Raw genomic sequence first — 19,866 nt, forward strand, 5'->3', positions numbered from 1 at the left:
TCAGTTCATTTTAGCTTGCTGGAGCAAAGAAGCCCATACACCCAGATGTCTTAGTAAGAGGCTATTAGGTGGGGCTGCTTATAGGGTTTGGGCTTGTGGTAGCTGAGTTGGGAGTTTTAAGCAGTGAGGGTTTGTTCTGGTTTACCTGCTGTCCAGAAGCAGAACCAAGTTGATGACTGAATATTGTAATAATTTTTATCTAGTAGGTGGGAGAAACAAAATGAGTCTTCAGTTGTTGTCTTTTTTTCTTCTTTCACTATATTTTCTTCTTTTTAAATTTTCTAAAAATTTTTTGAAAAATTAACATACAATGTATTACTTGTTTCAGGGGTACAGGTCTGTGATTCATCAGGCTTATAGGATTCACAGCACTCAACATAGCACATACCCTCCCCAGTGTCCATCCCCCAGCCACCCTATCCCTCCCACCCCCCGCCCCTCCAGCAGCCTTCAGTTTGTTTCCTGAGATTAAGAGTCTCTTATGGTTTATCTCCCTCTCTGGTTTTGTCTTTTTTCATATTTTCCTCTTCCCTTATGATCCTCTGTCTTATTTCTCAAATTCCTCATATCAGTGAGGTCATAGGATAATTGTCTTTCTCTGATTGACTTAATTTCACTCAGCCTAATACCCTCGAGTTCCATCCATGTCATTGCAAATGGCAAGATTTCAGGTTTTTTTCTGATGGCTGCATAATATTCCATGGTATACACATACCACATCTTCTTTATCCATTGATCTGTTGATGGACATCTGGGCTCTTTCTGTAGTTTGGCTATTGTGGACATTTTTGCTATAAACGTGGGGGTGCAGGTGCCCCTTCAGTTCATTACATTTGTATCTTTGGGGTAAATACCGAGTAGTGTAACTGCTGGGTCTTAGGATAGCTCTATTTTCAACTTTTTGAGGAACCTCCACACTGTTTTCCATTCAGTTGTCATTATTAATAGCCACTCGTGTTGGGAGGGCAGTTCTTGGGGTTTTTTTTTTGTCATTGTAGAAGGTCTTTGTCTCTGTGTTAAGGACTGTCTTGTTCTTTTCACGTTCATCACTAAGACTGAGTGGCCCTGTCAGATTCTCTCTGATCAATGGGAAACACCAAATTCTAGCTGTTGTTGCTGCTAGCTTCCAGAGCCATTTTTTTGGGTCTCTTTCACAGCTTTATCATACTGGCATATTGTTTTTGGTTTTTTTGCTGAACCATTTGAAGGCAAGCTAGAGACTGATCAAAATGGAATTAATTACAGTGATAACACACTGTTACCTAATCCACAGCCAGTATTCTGTTTTTCCAGTTTCCCCAGTAAAGTCTCTGAGAGCAGTTTTCCTTTTCTTTTTCAGGGTTCAGTCCTGTGATGTGCATTGAACTTAGTTTTTATTTCACTGATCTCCTTTAATCTAGAATGATTCCAGGGCACTTGGCTGGCTCAGTTGGTAGAGCGCTCAACTCTTCATCTCCAGGATGTAAAGGTTACTTAAAACAAAACAAAATAGAATGATTCTTCAGACTTTATTTAGCTCATGATATTTGTGTGAAGAATATGGGCAAAGTACTTTGTAGAATGTCCTTCCTTTTTTGGTTTATCTGATCCTTGTTTGTGATTGGGTTCCGGCTCTGCATTAGCAGCAGGAATGCTCCAGAAGTAAGCGGTGAGGCCACCTTCTCAGTGCGTCATGGGAAGCCCGTGTCTGTGGGTTTGTTCCAGTTGCTGGTATCAGGTTGTACCCCAGATTCTGGGGTAAAGAATCTGCCAGTTAATATTTTGAGACTGTGTGACTATCTTATTCCCAAACTTTCACCATTTTTGTAGCATCCACTGATGATTTTCTAACTCTCTTTCATTCTCCATTTTTTGGTTTGCCTTCTGCCATAGCAGGAACTTTCTCTTCTCACCTGTTTCTTTCTTTTTTTTTTTTTTTTTAAGATTTTTAAGATTTTATTATTTATTTATTTGACAGAGAGAAATCACAAGTAGGCAGAGAGGCAGGTGGAGAGGCAGGGGGAAGCAGGCTCCCTGCTGAGGAGAGAGCCTGATGTGGGGCTCCATCCCAGGACCCTAGGATCATGACCTGAGCCGAAGGCAGAGGCTTAACCCACTGAGCCACCCAGGTGCCCCTCACCTATTTATTTCTTATACATTCCTTTATTCACAACAATATGCTTACCACTCAGATGCCTATCTTTTTTATTTACCTTAGGTGTGGACTGTCAACCTGTTCTTTTGTTGTTTGCAGAATCTTGGGTTTGATTAGTTTTCTTTACCTCCATGCCTGCCTGTCAAAAGTGCACTTCCTGTTTAAAAAGAAACTTCACTTATTTTTATACCTTTTTAGAAAAAGTGGGCTGTGTCGATTTAGATACTGTTGTTGAGGTAACAAATTATCAGGAAGACAACCAGAGATCTTGAGCCATCACCAAGACTCACGTGACAGAGCAGCAACCATGAACTCCCATGTATTTTAACAATATTCTCTTGGTAGAAGTCACACTTACAGGGATAATTTCAAACCATAGAATATCATTCTGCAAACATATTACACAATTGGAAAGGAATAAGAAACTGACAGCGCTCTGAGAGCTTTCGACCTTATAGCAATCCCATGAGATTGATAATTCTTCTCCCCTACTTGCAGATGACAGAACCGAGGCAGAGAGATGTTAATCATCAGGCCAGGATCACACTGCTAGCCAGGATTTCAGCGCTCGCATATTGACTCCAGCGCCTTCTCTTATGGCTGTTGTCTCGATTTATACCCTACCCAGAATAAGAATTACTGCTGTAGAAACTACAGGCTCACTGGGATGGGGCCATTTACGTGGGTGGGCAGGTGGTTCCTTGAACTCCTGCTGAAAGTGGTCTGGGGGCTGTCTGGTACATGTGCCGAGTTCCGCTCATCACGCCGTGTTCACCTGCACAGTCCTATAGGTTAATGGTGTACTTGACCTTTTCCATTGACTTCTTTTCTCTTTCCTAGTCTGTCTTTCTAGGATTCTGTTTCCCCAGAAGGAAAGAGAATATGAGCATGTTCAAGGTGAGTAGGGCTTGCCTTTCTTGCTGTTAAAAATGTCATTTTAGGGGTACCTCGGGGGCTCAGTCGGTTAAGCATCTGCCTTCGGCTTCGGTTGTGATCTCCGGGTCCTGCGATCAAGGCCCACATTGGGCTCCCTGCTCATTCTCTCTCTCTCAAATAAATAAATGAAATCTTTTTTTTTTTTTTAAAGATTTTATTTATTTATTTGACAGACAGAGATCACAAGTAGGCAGAGAGGCAGACAGAGAGAGAGGAGGAAGTAGGCTCCCAGCTGAGCAGAGAGCCCGATGCGGGGCTTGATCCCAGGATCCTGGGATCATGACCTGAGCTGAAGGCAGAGGCTTTAACCCACTGAGCCACCCAGGCACCCCAATAAATGAAATCTTTTTTTAAAAAATGTCATTTTGGCCCTCAGAGACGGCTCATAGTTCTCTTTTAAGGAGAGTGCAGCTGTGGACTTGTTGAGTGTGTCAGGTGCTTTTTTCTTTACGCCTTTTAAGTTTAATTGGTTTCGGTTTTAGTTTTCATTTCATCTGTTTTTAATCTCACAAGGAGAAGTAGAACAACTAATAGAAATGAGAATATCTTGCCCCTTGCTACTTCCCCTGCTTCCAAATAGATGCTTTATTTCTGTAATCTCGTCATCACACGTATTCATAGCTGTGTGTTTGCATTCATGACATAGATACAGCTTTATATCTTGGAAGATTTCTTTTTAAAAAATCTTTCATACTTTTTAAAAAAATTTTTTACTTTTTAATTTTATTATTATAATTTTTTAAAATGGAAACATAGGGGCACCTGGGTGGCTCAGTGGGTTAAGCCTCTGCCTTCGGCTCAGGTCATGATCTCAGGTTCCTGGGATCGAGCCCCGTGTCGGGCTCTCTGCTCAGCGGGGAGCCTGCTTCCCCCTCTCTCTCTGCCTGCCTCTCTGCCTACTTGTGATCTCTCTCTCTGTTAAATTTAAAAAAAAAAAAAAAAAAATCTTGAAACATAGGTAACGTATCAGTTCCAGGTATACAACATAGTGATTTGACAGATACATCACAGAATGCCCACCATGATAAGTGTAGGTATAGTCTATCACTGCATGAAGTTATTGTAATATCATTGATTATATTCCCTATGCTGTGCTTTTCATCCTTGTGACTTATTTTATAACTGGAAGTTTGTACTTTTTTTCCTTTTCACCTGTTGATCCCCCAACCCTATAACATACAACTTAAATCTTTTTTTTTCCATTTAATATTATGCATCAGTTTTTTTTAAAGATTTTATTTCTTTTTAGGTAATCCCTACACCCAACATGGGGCTCCAGTTTACAACCCAGAGATCAAGAGTCACGTGTTCAACTGACTGAGCCGGCCAGGCACACAGTTATTATATAACAATTGCTGTATCATAGTCTCTTCACATTCGTATACCTATTTTTTTAAACTGTTCTCTATTCATAGACATTTAGTTTAGGTTTTTTACTATTTTAGGAACACTACAGTGATAGTTTTCCTGATTTAATCTGTTTCTCAAAAGACCGTTCTGAAAATTACTGCCCTTTTTTGTCCTTAATGTGTTAGGTATTAGGTATTCAGAATTGAAGAGGTCCGTTTTATATCTGGTGCACTGGATGTTTTTTGGTATGATATTCAAATATGGCACAGTTTGTTGGGATCAGACTTTAGCTTCACAGGAAAAGATATTGTTAGAAGCTTTCTAATGACAAGAGCTAGCTTCTATCTTCCCAAACCTAAGTCACAAACCCTATGTGGAGTTTGTCTACTGGGTTTTTTTTCCCCTGAGTGTACTTTTAAATTTATTTATTTATTTCTTAAAGAGTTTATTTATTTGAGAGAGAGAGAGAGAAAGCACAAGCAGGGGGGAGCAGCAGAGTGAGAGAGAGCAGCCAGCTCCCCACTGAGCAGGAAGCCCAACACAGGCTCAATCCCAGGACCCTGGGATTATGACCTGAGCTGAAGGCAGATGCTTAACCCACTGAACCACCCAGGTGCCCCCAGCATTTTTTTTTTTTTTAATTTTTAGTCAAAATAATACATAATCTTAGTTTAAAAAAATCCAGGGGTGCTAAAGGACTTGTCACTCACTGCATTGACACCTCAGAACAATTTTATGAAGAGGGGCTTGGTTTTATCTTCATTTTATTTTATTTTTTTTTAAAGATTTTATTTATTTATTTGAGAAAGAAAGAAAAAGAGAGAGCCTGAGCCTGTGAGTGCTTGAGCAGGGGAGGGGCTAAAGGGGAGGGATCTCAGGACCCTGAGATCATGACCTGAGCAGAAGGCAGTCGCTTAACCCACTGAGCCACCCAGGCGCCCCTATCTTCACTTTATTTATTTATTTTTTTTATAAATTTATTTATTTATTTATTTGACAGAGAGAGAGATCACAAGTAGGCAGAGAGGCAGGCAGAGAGAGAGGAAGGGAAGCAGGCTTCCTGCTGAGCAGCGAGCCCGATGCGGGACTCGATCTCAGGACCCTGAGATCATGACCTGAGCTGAAGGCAGCGGCTTAACCCACTGAGCCACCCAGGCGCCCCTATCTTCACTTTAAATATGAAGCCAAGGAGTTGTGAAAAAGAAGTCTGCTTAAATTCACACAGAACAGCAGGGATCTGGAGTCAGGGTGTGGTATTCAAGTGAAGACAGATTACAGGAGGAGAGTTTTTCATTTAGTGACCTGGCGTGCCTTTTGGTTTATTTCCACAAAGAACGCTACTCCTGACTTGGTTCCCACCTTAGTGGAAGACACTGCTGGGGCTAAACTGTTCGATATTTCTGAAGTAATTGGCAGTATTAATTAAAAAGTAAAACCTTTTTAGTTGAGAATACACCTGTTAGAATTTTAGGGAGTTTGCTTATTAACAGTGCTCACTGAGAGGGCCAGGTAAATAGGTAAAGCTTTCTTTTCCATAGCAGCACTTGTGATGAGGCTGAGGACAGTCGGTGTGTGGCATCAGCAGGAGAGAAGGAGAAGGGCTGGGAAATCTACAGATTGCTCAGGGGCCAGGATATCTCCCCACCAGTCCTCCCCACCCATCCTCCCACCTCTCCCAGTCGACCTTAGGTGTAAAATTGAGGTTGTATGTGTTTGTTGTATGTGTAGGAGGCGGTGACGTTCAAGGACGTGGCGGTGGCCTTCACAGAGGAGGAGCTGGGGCTGCTGGACTCTGCCCAGAGGAAGCTGTACCAGGACGTCATGTTAGAAAACTTCAGGAACCTGGTCTCAGTGGGTGAGAACAGCCTCCCTCTGGAGGATCTTTGTCACCTTGGGGTTTTAAGGCTTTGGGGCCCTTAAAACGGTTCCCTGAGTTTAGGGATTGGACTTTGCTAATTCTTGTGGGACATAGGATGTTTCTAGTCTTTCTGAACAGGATCTTTTAGGTCTTTTTCATTTGGGTTTTTGTAAAGGACTATAAACGGACAGTATACTGCTATACCTTGTCTATTTGATTTCAGATCTCACTCCTATCATATTAGTGAATTATAAAACTGATTTGCTTAGTTCTGTGAGTAGTTTTGAATGAAATCAATAGGAGAGAGCATATCAGAACTTCTTTGGATACATTGCAGCAAAAAACTAGTTGATTGCACGAGTGTGTGAGGGCCGCTGGGAGGAGATATAGTGAAAACAGACAGGTTAGAAATAGGTCATTCAAACTTTGGGTAATACCTATCTCTGTGTTTGTAATTGGGTCATGAAATAAATGCTATTTCTTCAATGGGTCATGATTAAAAAAAGGTTTGAAAAACACACTTTCGATGTCTTGAATATGCAGTTGGAACTCAAATTTCCAGTAAATTTTACTTCTAGCATGTTCGTTTTGTTTATTTTTTAACATACCTACTTGCAATTTTAATTAACAGTTGTAATTCAAAAACAGATTTATGTACTTGGTAAGGCCCTTGTGAAAATAGAAGTACAAATCTTGAGAATCTGTTTTTTGAAGTTGGCTTCACTTTATAGACCGATAAATCTATTGTCCAAAAGTCACAGGGTTGCTTTTGTTACTAATGCATCCATATAATTAAATGAACATGGAGGAAACATGTACTTTTTGGATGAAACCAAATGTTTTGTTAACTGGGCAACAAGAGTATCATCTTTCTTTTCTTTTTCTTTTTCTTTCTTTTTTTTTTTTTTTAAGAAATTATTTATTTATTAGAGAGAGAGAGAGAGAGAGAGCATGAGAGGGGCAAGGGGCAGAAGGAGATGTAGATGCCCCACTAAACAGGGAGCCCAATGCAGGACTCTATCCTGGGACTCCAGGATCATGACCTGAGCCGAAGGCAGTTGCTTAACTAACTGAGTCACCCAGGTGCCCAAGAGTATCATCTTTCATTAGATTGGTATAAAAGCTGGTAAGCGAGTGTATCCAGAAACCAAAGCTTGGTTTCTATCACATGGGTCTTTATTATTTTTTTTTTTTTTTAAGATTTTTATTTATTTATTTGACAGAGACCACAAGTAGGCAGAGAAGCAGGCAGAGAGAGAGGGGGAAGCAGGCTCCCTGTTGAGCAGAGAGCCCGATGCAGGGCTCGATCCCAGGACTCTGGGATCATGACCCAAGCTGAAGGCCCAGGCTTTAACCCACTGAGCCACCCAGGTGCCCCCACATGGGTCTTTAGACACTAAACACAGGATGAAGAAATAAACTAATACATTCTATCTATCTGTTCCCCAAAGCTTTTCTTTCAGTGAAGGTATTGTTTGTAAGAAGAACATACAAAAAGAAGTGGGAAATCTTTGTCTAGAGGGATGGCAACCCTTCAAAGACTACTGTTTGCGGTTTGCAGAACAGGATAAACTTCTCTAGGAAGTAGCATGCTCATTTTAACTCATGACTTTGTGTGTTCTTAGGACATCAACCCTTTAAACGAGATAAATGGCGCACAGAAAGAGAAGAGAGGCTGTGGTTGACGAAGACAGCACCCCAGATAGAGAGAAATGTGGGTAAGAATGAAGCCGCTGTGCGTTGTCGCAGTTTCTGGCCCATCTGCTTTGTTTCTGTTTCAGCGCACCCGTGTGCTGTCCCCTGTGTCCAAGTGCCAGACCTTTTCCCTGCATTATCGCTGCAGGCTTTGCAGTGGTGCCTGCTCCCACCTGTCTCCTGTGGCCTGTTCTTTAAGTAGCAGCCCGGGGGATCCTTTATAACTTCAAGTCCGATCATGGTAGTCTGCTGTTCAGAATTCTCTTACGGCTTCTTTTACTTGGAGTAAAAACCACCAAGAGCAGCTTCTGTAACGAGTCCTCTGGGATCTGCTCTTCATCCCCCACGGCCTGGCTGAATGCCGCTGTCCTTCCTCTTGCTCCACCTTCCCCCCCACCTTGTCCTCCCTGCCGTTGCTCAGACCTGCGAAGGAAGCTTCTGCCCCAGAGTCCTTCATTTGTTTCTCTCTGCCTGGAATAGTCTCTCACCTGGAACCCTTCAGACCCTCTGGACTTCCTGCAGGTCACTCCGTTCTGATCTCCCGTGAGGGTTCTGACCACCCTGTTGAAAATGTCGTTCTCTCTTGACACTCTGCGCTGCCTTATTTTGGGTGATCATCGCCTCACGTATTTTTATTCATTTATCTTCTTTATTTATATTCTTTATTTATATTCTTTATCTTTATTATTTTATCTTCATCTCCTCACTGGAGTGTAATCTTCAAGAGTGGAGGAAATTTGTCTGTTTTGTTGATTGTTCACTGTCCTCGGTGCTTAGAATAGTCTGGTACATGGCAGGGGCCCTGTAAATAGATGTTGGATAAATGAATGAGTTAATTTATAGGAAAACCTGCCCTCCACAGAAATAGCTAAGAGGTGGTGGACAGATCCATGTGAAGAAGGGATATTGCAAAATATTTTTTGTCTTCAAATGAATTCTTTTTTTTTTTTTTTTTTAAGATTTTTATTTATTTGACAGAAACATGAGAAAGGGAACACAAGCAGGGGGAGGGGGAGACGGAGAAGCAGGCTTCCTGCAGAGCAGGGAGCCAGATGCAGGGCTTGATCCCAGGACTCTGGGATCATGACCTGAGTTGAAGGCAGTGGCTTAACCCACTGAGGCACCCAGGTGCCCTTTGTTTTTTTGTTGTTGTTGGTTTTTTTTTGATAGAGGATTCTTCTGTCCACTTCTTAGGCAGCTCCCCCAGAGGAGGGAAAAAAATTCAACTTCCATATCTTTTATATCAGGGCATGGAAGGTCTCAGAAAATAGCCAGCTTGTGAGTTAGCCTTTCCCTAAAAAGGTTTGCCCAGCTGCATCCCATTTGCTTCATTCGAATGCAGATATATAATCATAAATGGATCTTATGTTGTTACTGCAGACTTAATGTTTGTGTATAGATTTAAATATATGACTTTCTTGGAACACTGAAAAAATTAAATTAAATTTAAAAATAAATAAATAAAATGGAAAATAAATAAATAAATGTATGAGTTTTGAAGGCATTTCTTGTATGACAGCTTTCCTACTTGTGATGATTCCTTATAGTTTCTAGTATGTTTCTTCTAAGTATCATAAGCGATGGAATTTATTTCCCAGCTCACCAATAAACTGCGCTCTGCACTTCGAAACAGTCATTCTTGTTGAAGGCCAATGTATCTATATACAAAAATTTTCCACACAATTTTCAGAGAGACAGCATTCTTCCCTGGCCTCTAAATTTGACTCCTTTTGAGGTGGGGCTTTGGGGCGGGGGTGGGGGAAGGCATTTAGAGAGCCAGTACCAAAGTCTCAGAAGGATCTAGTGTATAGATCTTCGTGCTTTTCTTTCTTTAGCACCCTTGGTTTTCTCCTCAGTACCCCCTTAGTATACTGCTGCTTCTGGTGCAGACTTTCAACTTCTTAGCAAACTGTATTTTCCCATCCTTGTCCTATTTCAGACATCTTACTTGTGCTGCTCTGATTTGTTTACACTTAAACTGGGATTTAGAATTCTAGACAATCTCAGACATCAGACTGGGATTCATCTGTGCATACATTTCCTGAACACCTACTGACTGCTAGGCACTATTAAAAGCTGTCAACACTGCCAGCTGCTTGTCCTTATTGACACTGTACTGTGGTGGGAAAGACCAGGTAATTTTTGAAAAATGACTTAAATTGTCAGGTGGTAGTAATTTTGTTTTAGATGGATTTCATTAATGCTAAGTTGTTGGTTTCGATCAGTGTGTAAGCCAGAGTATTTCATATATGGTGAAAAAGGTAAGCAAAAGCATCCTGGGGTTCGTTAAAGTCTCCTACGGTGTCCTAAGTGTGAGATCTTGACTCTTTGAACAAAGTTTTCACTTTTCCACATCTCTGACTTCTGTCCCTATAGGAGGGAACAGCCAAAGTGCGCTGAGGACTGCTCAAGGCAGAGAGCCACGTGAAGAGCTTTCCTGCTGGCAAATCTGGCAACACATTACAAATGACCTATCCAGACCTCCAGACTCCATGATAAATAGTTCTCAACTTCACAAACAAGGTGATTCTCCCTGCCAGCTTGGGACAGGACTCTCCATTCAAATTTCTGAAGATGAGAACTGTATACCACGTTGTAAAGTGGATGGTCCTAATAGTACTGAAAACTCACACCTTCCAAATTTGAGAGCCCAGGACTCGTGGAGGAAATCTTCTCTGACTGAGTCACAGAGTTATCGGAACAGATCCCAGCAAGTTTCCATGAAAAATAAGCTGTGTCAATGTAAACAGGATGTTGATGTCATTGGTTGGATTTCACATCATCTAAATCAAGGAATTTACAGAAGTGACCAATCTTATAGCAACGATAATAGTGAGAAAGACAGTGTGAAGATTTCAACATTGGACCAGAATAGTATGATTCACACAGGACCAAAACCTCACCGATGTAACAAATGTGGAAAAACTTTTAGTGATCTCTCTACCTTTGATCTTCATCAGCAGTTGCACTCAAAAGCAAAGTCTCATACCTGCAGTGAGTGTGGAAAAGGCTTCCGTTATAGCTCAGTTCTTCGTATTCATCAGAGAGTTCACGTCGGGGAGAAAGGCTATAAGCGTGGTGAATGTGGTAAGGAATTCAGTGAGAGCTCACTTCTGCAAACCCATCAGAAAGTCCACGCTGTAGAGAAGCCATTTAAATGTGAGGAGTGTGGGAAAGGCTTTGGTCGTAGATCAGCACTTACTGTTCATTGTAAAGTCCACACAGGAGAGAAACCTTATCATTGTGAGGAGTGTGGAAGGGCCTTCAGTCAGGCCTCTCATCTCCAGGACCATCAGAGAGTCCACACTGGCGAGAAACCATTCAGATGTGATGCATGTGGCAAAAGCTTCAGTCGGAATTCACATCTTCAGTCCCATCAGAGAGTCCATACGGGAGAGAAACCATACAAATGTGAGGAGTGTGGGAAGGGCTTCATTTGTAGTTCAAATCTATACATTCATCAGAGGGTCCACACAGGAGAAAAACCCTACAAATGCGAGGAATGTGGTAAAGGCTTTAGTCGCCCTTCAAGTCTTCAGGCCCATCAGGGTGTTCACACTGGAGAGAAATCCTACATATGTAATGTGTGTGGTAAAGGCTTTACTCTGAGTTCAAATCTTCAAGCCCATCAGAGAGTCCACACAGGAGAGAAACCATACAAATGTGATGAGTGTGGGAAGAGTTTCAGGAGGAACTCCCATTATCAAGTTCATCTGGTAGTCCACACAGGGGAGAAACCCTATAAATGCGAGGTATGCGGAAAGGGCTTCAGTCAGAGTTCCTATCTTCAAATCCATCTGAAGGCGCACAGCGTAGAGAAACCTTACAAGTGTGAGGAGTGCGGGCAGGGCTTCAATCAGAGTTCCCGACTTCAGATTCACCAGCTGATCCATACTGGTGAGAAACCATACAAATGTGACGAGTGTGGAAAAGGATTCAGTCGTAGAGCAGATCTCAAAATTCATTGCAGAATCCACACAGGAGAGAAACCATATAATTGTGAGGAGTGTGGGAAAGTATTCAGGCAGGCCTCAAATCTTCTGGCCCATCAGAGAGTCCACAGTGGAGAGAAACCATTCAAATGTGAAGAGTGTGGGAAGAGTTTCGGTCGCAGTTCACACCTCCAAGCCCATCAAAAAGTCCACACTGGGGAAAAGCCGTACAAATGTGAGGAGTGTGGGAAGGGCTTCAAGTGGAGCTTGAATCTTGACATGCATCAGAGGGTCCACACGGGAGAGAAACCGTACAAGTGTGGGGAGTGTGGTAAGCACTTCAGTCAGGCCTCAAGTCTTCAGCTTCATCAGAGCGTCCACACTGGAGAGAAACCGTACAAATGTGACGTGTGTGGTAAGGTCTTCAGTCGCTCTTCACAGCTACAGTCTCACCAGAGAGTTCACACGGGGGAGAAACCTTACAAGTGTGAGACATGTGGTAAGAGCTTCAGCTGGCGATCAAATCTTACCATTCATCACAGAATCCATGCTGGTGATAAATCCTATAAAAGTAATAGGAGCGGGAAGAACATCAAAGAGTCCACACAAGAAAATAGCTGTATAAAATGATTTTTTAAAAGAAAACCCAGGTGTCATGTGAATTCTTCCAATCATGAAGTTCAAAAGAAAAAAATCCTTTGTTTCACGAAAGTCAATGTTTGAGCCACAGTTTAACACATCCCAGTAGTCAGGAGGCCACACAGAAGAGAACACTTATGAGTGGCATAGTAAGGTACAGTTTGAACTTTGACCTTTATTAAATACTACTCAGGGGAGGCTTTGGAAAGGATGAGTTTTATCAGGCCTTGTATAAAAGCATGATGGACACACAAAGTAATGCCCATTAGAATGTAAGCTCTATAAATGCAGAGACTTGTTCTGAATCTACGTAGTCTTAACATTGCCAGGGACTTGGGAGGTGCGCAATACTTGTTCAGTTAATAAACAGGGGAAATGGATCTTTTGATAGTTGTGTTACGATCACCTCCAGAATTTCATAAAAATTTGTATTCAGAACAAGTAACCTCAATGTGGCCTTAATGAAATTAATTCAGGGAGACAGAGTTGAAATGCAAGAAAACTAGTAATTTGTCCTAGTAATTTGGCATTGCCTTGTGATGAGCTCCTGTCTTTCCCAGCCTCTTATCAAGGTGGGTCCTATCATTTTGGACTTTGAACTTACACTGCGTAAAATCAGTGGAATACCAAATTGTTATCTTTTGTGATAGCACAGACTGGAAACTTGATTGCTAATCCTACAATAAGCCATTTTACTATTCATTTTTATTCTCGATGTGAAGGCAGGAGTGTAAGTGTCAAAGTTATACTGATGACATATGTTCCTTAGTAAATGTTGAATTGATCATTGGTTTCTTAGTCTCCACATTTCCAACCAAATTTGATATGATTGCCTTCCAAATAAGGGTTTTAGCATTACTTTCATTAAAACTTCTTAGGTAGGGACGCCTGGGTGGCTCAGGCAGTTAAGCATCTGCCTTTGGCTCAGGTGATGATCCTGGGGTCCTGGGATCCAGCCCCACATCAGGCTCCTTGCTCAGTGCGGAGCCTGCTTCTTCCTCTGCTTGTCACTCCCCCTGCTTGTGTTCTCACTCCTTGTCTCTGACAAGTAAATGAATAAAGTCTTAACAAAACAAAACAAACTTCTTAGGTAGAGAGGCTATTTGAAGTAGATTACTTTTGTCAAGTTCTCTACCCTATTACTCCTTGCTCTCCCCAGACAGAAAAAGAAGAAAAAATTATTTGTCGAAATTCGGTAACTTTATCAAACACATTGATTACTGGGGCATGACTGACTTTCACATTTTTTCCTAGCAGTGGATTGAATAATGGCTATTTGGTTTTGTTTGTTTGTTTAGAGAGAGAATCCCAAGAAGGCTCCACACTCAGTGTGGAGCCTGACATTGGGCTCGATCTCCCAACCCTGAGATGCGACCTGAGCAAAACTCAAGAGTTGGACTCTTAACTGAGCCACCCAGGTGCCCCAAATAATTACTTTTTGAAGTTGGTCAGTATATGTCAAAATACAGAATGTGGAATCCCTTTGGTCTGGAGATGATAGAATAAGAATATATGATTAGGAGATTTAAATAGGGAGAAAAGGTCAGTAGACATCAATGCTGTTAACTCAATCTTGTAAAAGTGGAAATAAATGTTCATCAGGAATTTATATAAATGTATTTTGATAAACTTATGCAATAACAGACTCATTAAAATGATGGCCAAGACTTAAGATGGAAGAATGTAACAGTTTAAGGTAGTTTTGGGATATCACATACGTTAATCAACCGTGTATGTCTGTGAATGTGTTAATCATCCAGTCATGTGAAGGGATATTTACCCTACATAAACAGCAAGATTTTCAGGGATTTTTCAGTTATTTTACTCAGTTTTTTTTATTAAGCATCAGTTTTATAGTAAAATACTGTTATTTTATTAAATCAAATTATTAAATTAATCAAATTATTAAATCACAGTAAACTATGATTTAAAAATTTATAAGAATGTATCTCTTAACAGTAAGAAATCCTATCACCATGTATATAAGACCAAAACTAAGGAATAGAACTCTGGAAATCAGTTGTTAAAAAAATTTCTGTGGTCATTCAGAGACCGATACATTAGTGAGTATAACTGTATATTTGTAATTAGTATATTTGAAGTTTAGGCATAACTCCATGGGACTAGAAGATTCTAGTGTAGTTCCAACAGTGGAAATTTATACATCCTTATTCTTGTCAGACTTCCCTACGGGGGAAGTAGATATCCCAGGGTACTGGCTGGTCCTTTCCAGCGCTTGGTCTGATTAGGGAAGTAGCTGGGTCTTTCCAGACACCATGGCACAGAAAAACCTTGAGTTGTGGAGAAAAGGAATGATGAGAAAATTGTTTACAGAGTAACTGAGTGGGCAAATCATGAAGATGGAGAAAGAAAGTATATATGTTTTGAGGTAAAATTTAACAAAGATTCCCTAAGGAAAAGCTATGTATAGGGGAGCATCTAGCACGATGGGAGCAAGCTGTTGAGCAGGTTTGAATACCATTTCCGACATAGTCATTTCACTCATCCTTGAGGCTTTTTTTGATTAAATGGCTTTACTCAGCAAAGGATATAATGTGGGAGGCAGGTTTCCAAAGTTGACTTCTTGGACCACACCTTCACATGCTGTGTAAAGCCCGTGCTACCTCAAGTTGCATTAGATAGGAGAAATCCTAGGCCTTCTGTGTTTAGTTTTGTTTAGTGATCCCAGGATAGCCCATCAACTCTCATGGTAATTTTCATTTAGTGTGTTGAATTGAAGGTTGACAAGCGGTTTCCTGTGGTCCAAATATGGTCCACTCCCTTTAAAGCTTCGTTGGAACAGAGCAATGCCCATTCATTTATGTATCTATGACTGTTTTCTCATTGCAGTGACAGAGTTTAGTAGTTGTGACAAACACTGGCCCACAAAATCCAAAACACTTTCTAGAGCTTTACAGAATACGCCTGTTGATCCCTGTGTTAAACCAAAAAGATAATGTCTCCCATAACTGGAAAGACCACAAGTAGAGCCTAACTTGAGCCTGGTACAGTCAGGATTTCAGAATGGTTTCCTTTTGATTCTTTTATCTGCCCTTCTGATTGATCTTGTTCTTTAGGTTGGGCCAGAGATGGTGGTAACAATAGGGACTACCTGTTTCTCCTCAGCCAGTGAAAGAGAACTAGTCTTTCATTCTTAATATTGGGTAGTTTACTACTCTGCCTGTGTGCATGGCTCCTCTGACCTTGACTTCCATCTACACTAAATTAAACCTCTAATTGTGTATCTAGTTCCATTGGCCTTTGTGGGCCATTCAGTTTCAACTCCTACTTGACACCATCAGCTCTTTTTTTGAGGGGGGGCCCTCTGGGGGATTTTCCCATCTTAGTTTTGAGCGTGGCTACATATTAACACTTTGGGGACTTGTTATATAAACCTTCCTTTCTTCCTTCCTCCCTTTCTCTCTCTCTCTCTCTCTCCTTTCTTTTCTTTGTCTCTTTTGTTTTTTTTTATTTTTATTTTTATTTTTTTAGAAACATATATTTTTATCCCCAGGGGTACAGGTCTGTGAATCGCCAGGTTTACACACTTCACAGCACTCACCATAGCACATACCCTCCCCAATGTCCATAACCCCACCCCCCCTCCCAACCCCCCTCCTCCCATCAACCCTCAGTTTGTTTTGTGAGATTAAGAGTCACTTATGGTTTGTCTCCCTCCCAATCCCTTTTGTTCTTTTTGTCCCTGCCTCCCTCTCTCTCTCTCTCTCCTTCCCTCCCTCTCCCCTCCTTCCTTTTTCCTTTCCTTTCCTCTCCTTTTCTTTCTTTCTCTCTTTCTTTTTTTAACAAAAAGGGGACTCAAAGTCAAATTCAGTCACCAACTGAATGATAACACATTGATTGGTTCACAACCTATAATAGGGCATCAGAGGGAAGAAATAGAATCCTGAAAAACTGAGGTGGGAATATATGAGCAGATTCCAACAAAACTGAGGTCTTTGACCTCTAAACTTAAGTGTCTCCTTTGCCATTAGGAGGAAGCCTTTTGTTCTGCTCTGATGTAGTCTCCTCTTGCCTGAAGAACCTGTAATAATCTCCCCTGTGATGGTTTGCTTGCAGGAAACTTGATCTCTGGTGAACTTTTCTTATTCTGACCTGAGTCAACATGAGAGTTGTGGCCCCTCAGCCAATTCCATAATGTGAATTAGTTCCCATTTCCAGAGCACCTTAGAGGTCAGGCTGGGTCCCCTTGACCTCCCTGTGTGGCCTTTGGGGATGCCATGTACCCTCCAGGACGTGTGAGTTATAAATCTTATTCCTGGAGTAGTTGTGATAAATCTGTGTGGTCTGCAAAGCCTTAAATATTTACTATTTGGCTCTTTACAGAAATGATTTTATGACCCCTGATAAATATATATCTACTGACATATGAAGAGTCTGTGACAGGCTCAGACACCGCGTAGAGCCGGCAGTGCGCATCTTTGGGATTTGGGAGCAAAGTTCTGCCATTCTGTGCCAATGGCGTTACTCCTGAGAAAGCAACATCAGGCTTCTTTGATCCCGAGTTAAAACTAAATATTTGGCCATAAGCCAGAAAATTACGCAGTGAAGTCATAAATTTGATTATAGCAGTAGCACTTCAACATCAAGTGGAAGTGACACAGATGAGACTGGGTTTAGACAGACGTCACAAGTAAGCGGCATGACAGTCCCAAGTGACTCAGATTGCCAGAGCTCCAGTTCCTGCTTCTGTGACTCCCATCTCTCAGCCCATGCCCAAGACCTCATGAGTCGTTCTCTGTGGTCAGTTGAGTGAGAGTTCTCCAGAGAGAACTACCCAACCCCCTGCTAGGAATTCGGTTACACAAGACCACTTCCATCATGGAAGGGACAGCACACTGTTTTCACTGAAAAAAAGTTGCTCTAGATATGGAATTGCCTCTCCTGCCCAGTGCTTCTGCAAAAGCACCATCTGTGGACCTTACACATTGCTTTATTTTTCCTCATGGTGGTCCATCTACCACTGTTTGTGCTGTAATTAAAAAAAAAAAATTGTAGCAATTGGGCTCATGTTCGTGGATTCACTGATCTTCTGTCATGTTCCCCATTAACTGTCCCACTTCAGTAGCTGAATGTGCCTGGATTCTCAGAATTCCTACAAACTCTTACGCTCCCACATTTGTGTCAGGTCTAATTCCTATTTTAAAGTTTAGTGGCACAGCTTTCCCGACTGAACACTGGCTGATATTGAACCCTGTAGTGTAAGGGCCTGACATTAAGGTACTGATTACTGAGGCATCCATTTTAAAAGATTCATTTTGAGGGGCGCCTGGGGGGGCTCAGTGGGTTAAAGCCTCTGCCTTCAGCTAGGATCATGATCTCAGGGTCTTGGGATTGAGCCCCACATCAGACTCTGCTCCGTGGGGAGCCTGCTTCCCCCTTTCTCTCTCTCTGCCTGCCTCTCTGCCTACTTGTGATCTCTCTCTCTGTCAAATAAAGAAATAAAATCTTTAAAAAAATAAGACTCATTTTGAGTAAACATATTGCCAGCTATATGACACAGTTTCTAGCAAAGCAACCAGGTAATGATCTAGGCCGTCCACACCCATGAACTTACTTTTTCAGAAGCCATGGGTGGCCTAGATAACTGACTGCTTGGGTGACCTGGCCTCTGCTCTCCTAGCCCCTAATTTCACTTGTATATTGCAACTTAGCCAATAATGAGTGAACCCTTGTGAAACCCCAGATGTCCCGCCCTTGAACCCAAGTAAAGGCAGAGCTCCCAGTCTGAGGTCGTTGTTTTTCTTTGACCTCCCTGTGTGGCCTTTGGGGATGCCATGTACCCTCCAGGACGTGTGAGTTAGAAATCTTATTCCTGGTTTTTTGCTGAAATGTGTCCTGTGATCATAGTAAAAACCAACAAGAGCTGGTCCAGCCACAACATTGGCCCCAGTGGGGCTCTATACAAATAACACAGAACCTGGACCAGTGCCTCAGGCATCCATAGACAAGAGCGTTACCGCTGGTAGGCTTGGACAGATGCAACAGATCATTTCTGCTGCTCCTTTTCAGTGACTACCCCTCTCAAATGCAATTTCCTAACTTCTGTCACCATTGGCTACTTTTCCTTTTGTTTGTCCTCACATAAATGGAACTATATTATACGCTTTTGTGTCCCACTTATTTTGCTCAGTATAGTGTTTGTGAGATTGAACCATATTGTTTCTAAGCAATCATTTACCTATTCTGTTATTGCAGAGCAGAGTAGGCAACCTACATCCTATGGGCCAGATATTTTGGGATGTGTGTGTTGTGTGTTTATTTTTCTGCTTGCTGGAATGGAATTCCTGTGTCACAGAGGATGCATATATTTAATTCTCGCAGACACTGCCAAACATTCTCCAAGTGATTGAACTAATTTATGTTAGGTCCGTTATTAAATGAAATGAGACTGAGACAAAGTGAAATTATTTAAAGCTTTATTTTATGCCAAGTATTAGAAATCAGACTGATCGGCTAGGGGAACGAGACTGAAACAAAGTTAAAGTTATGCAAAGCTCTATTCTATGCCAAGCATTAGAAGTCAGACTGACCGGCCAGCGCCGTCTCCGAAGAGAGCGACCGCCCCCAGCTTACAGGCTACCTTTTATTGGGTAAAACTGCAACCCATATTTTGGCATCTCAACCCACCAGGTTTGTGTGTCTTTTGTTGATTGGCTAGTTTCATCCGGTCTGGTGATGTGTTATTCAAGATTACTCCATACTAGGAACCGTTACAAACAGTACTTTCTGGGAAGGCTTAGTCAGTTAACATATTCAGTGTGAATAATAAGATCGTCGTCCTTCCCAAGATGGAGTCATTTAGGTTTGGGCAAGACCTCACTGTTACAAACAATACTTCGTACTGATTAGATGTCTCTATCTGGCCTGACTCGTCCTTGTATTCTGGGCTCTGTTATCAGGAACTAGCTGACTACATTTTACTGGTTTCCTGGACTTGCTTCTAAGTAAGTTTCTCTGGGGGGAGAGTCAATTTAAGTTTACTGCACAAACAACAAAATGGCTATTTACCCAAGATGGAGTCACTCTGGCTAAATAGGTCCTTACAATTTATAGTCCCACAAGCAAAGCAATAGAGTTCTAGTTGCTCCATATCCCTGTCAACACTTTTGTAGTGCCAGATTTTTAATTTTTTTTTTTTTAAAGATTTTATTTATTTGACAGAGAGAAATCACAAGTAAGCAGAGAGGCAGGCAGAGAGAGAGGAGGAAGCAGGCTCCCCGCTGAGCAGAAAGCCCGATGCAGGGCTCGAACCCAGGACCTGGGATCATGACCCGAGCCGAAGGCAGCAGCTTAACCCACTG

At 41.7% G+C, this 19,866-nt stretch overlaps 1 protein-coding gene across 9 annotated transcripts in view; it reads left to right on the forward strand.

Moving 5' to 3' along the window:
- LOC125089187 (zinc finger protein 227-like) overlaps positions 1-19,866 on the forward strand; it is a 95,028-nt gene that overhangs the window by 54,277 nt on the left and 20,885 nt on the right. For 4 of the 9 annotated variants that reach the window (XM_047711178.1, XM_047711177.1, XM_047711179.1 and 1 more), the window contains 3 exons: positions 6,149-6,275; positions 7,904-7,996; positions 10,350-13,331. In XM_047711178.1, coding sequence (XP_047567134.1) covers positions 6,149-6,275; positions 7,904-7,996; positions 10,350-12,535 — 2,406 coding nt within the window. In that variant the 3' untranslated portion in view covers positions 12,536-13,331. Of the gene's footprint in view, positions 1-2,974; positions 3,032-6,148; positions 6,276-7,903; positions 7,997-10,349; positions 13,332-19,866 lie in introns of those variants that run through there. The other 5 variants (XM_047711182.1, XM_047711183.1, XM_047711184.1 and 2 more) reach the window with 3 other exon arrangements.

The sequence above is a fragment of the Lutra lutra genome, chromosome 17 (assembly GCF_902655055.1).
Source record: "Lutra lutra chromosome 17, mLutLut1.2, whole genome shotgun sequence".
Lineage (NCBI taxonomy): Eukaryota > Metazoa > Chordata > Mammalia > Carnivora > Mustelidae > Lutra > Lutra lutra.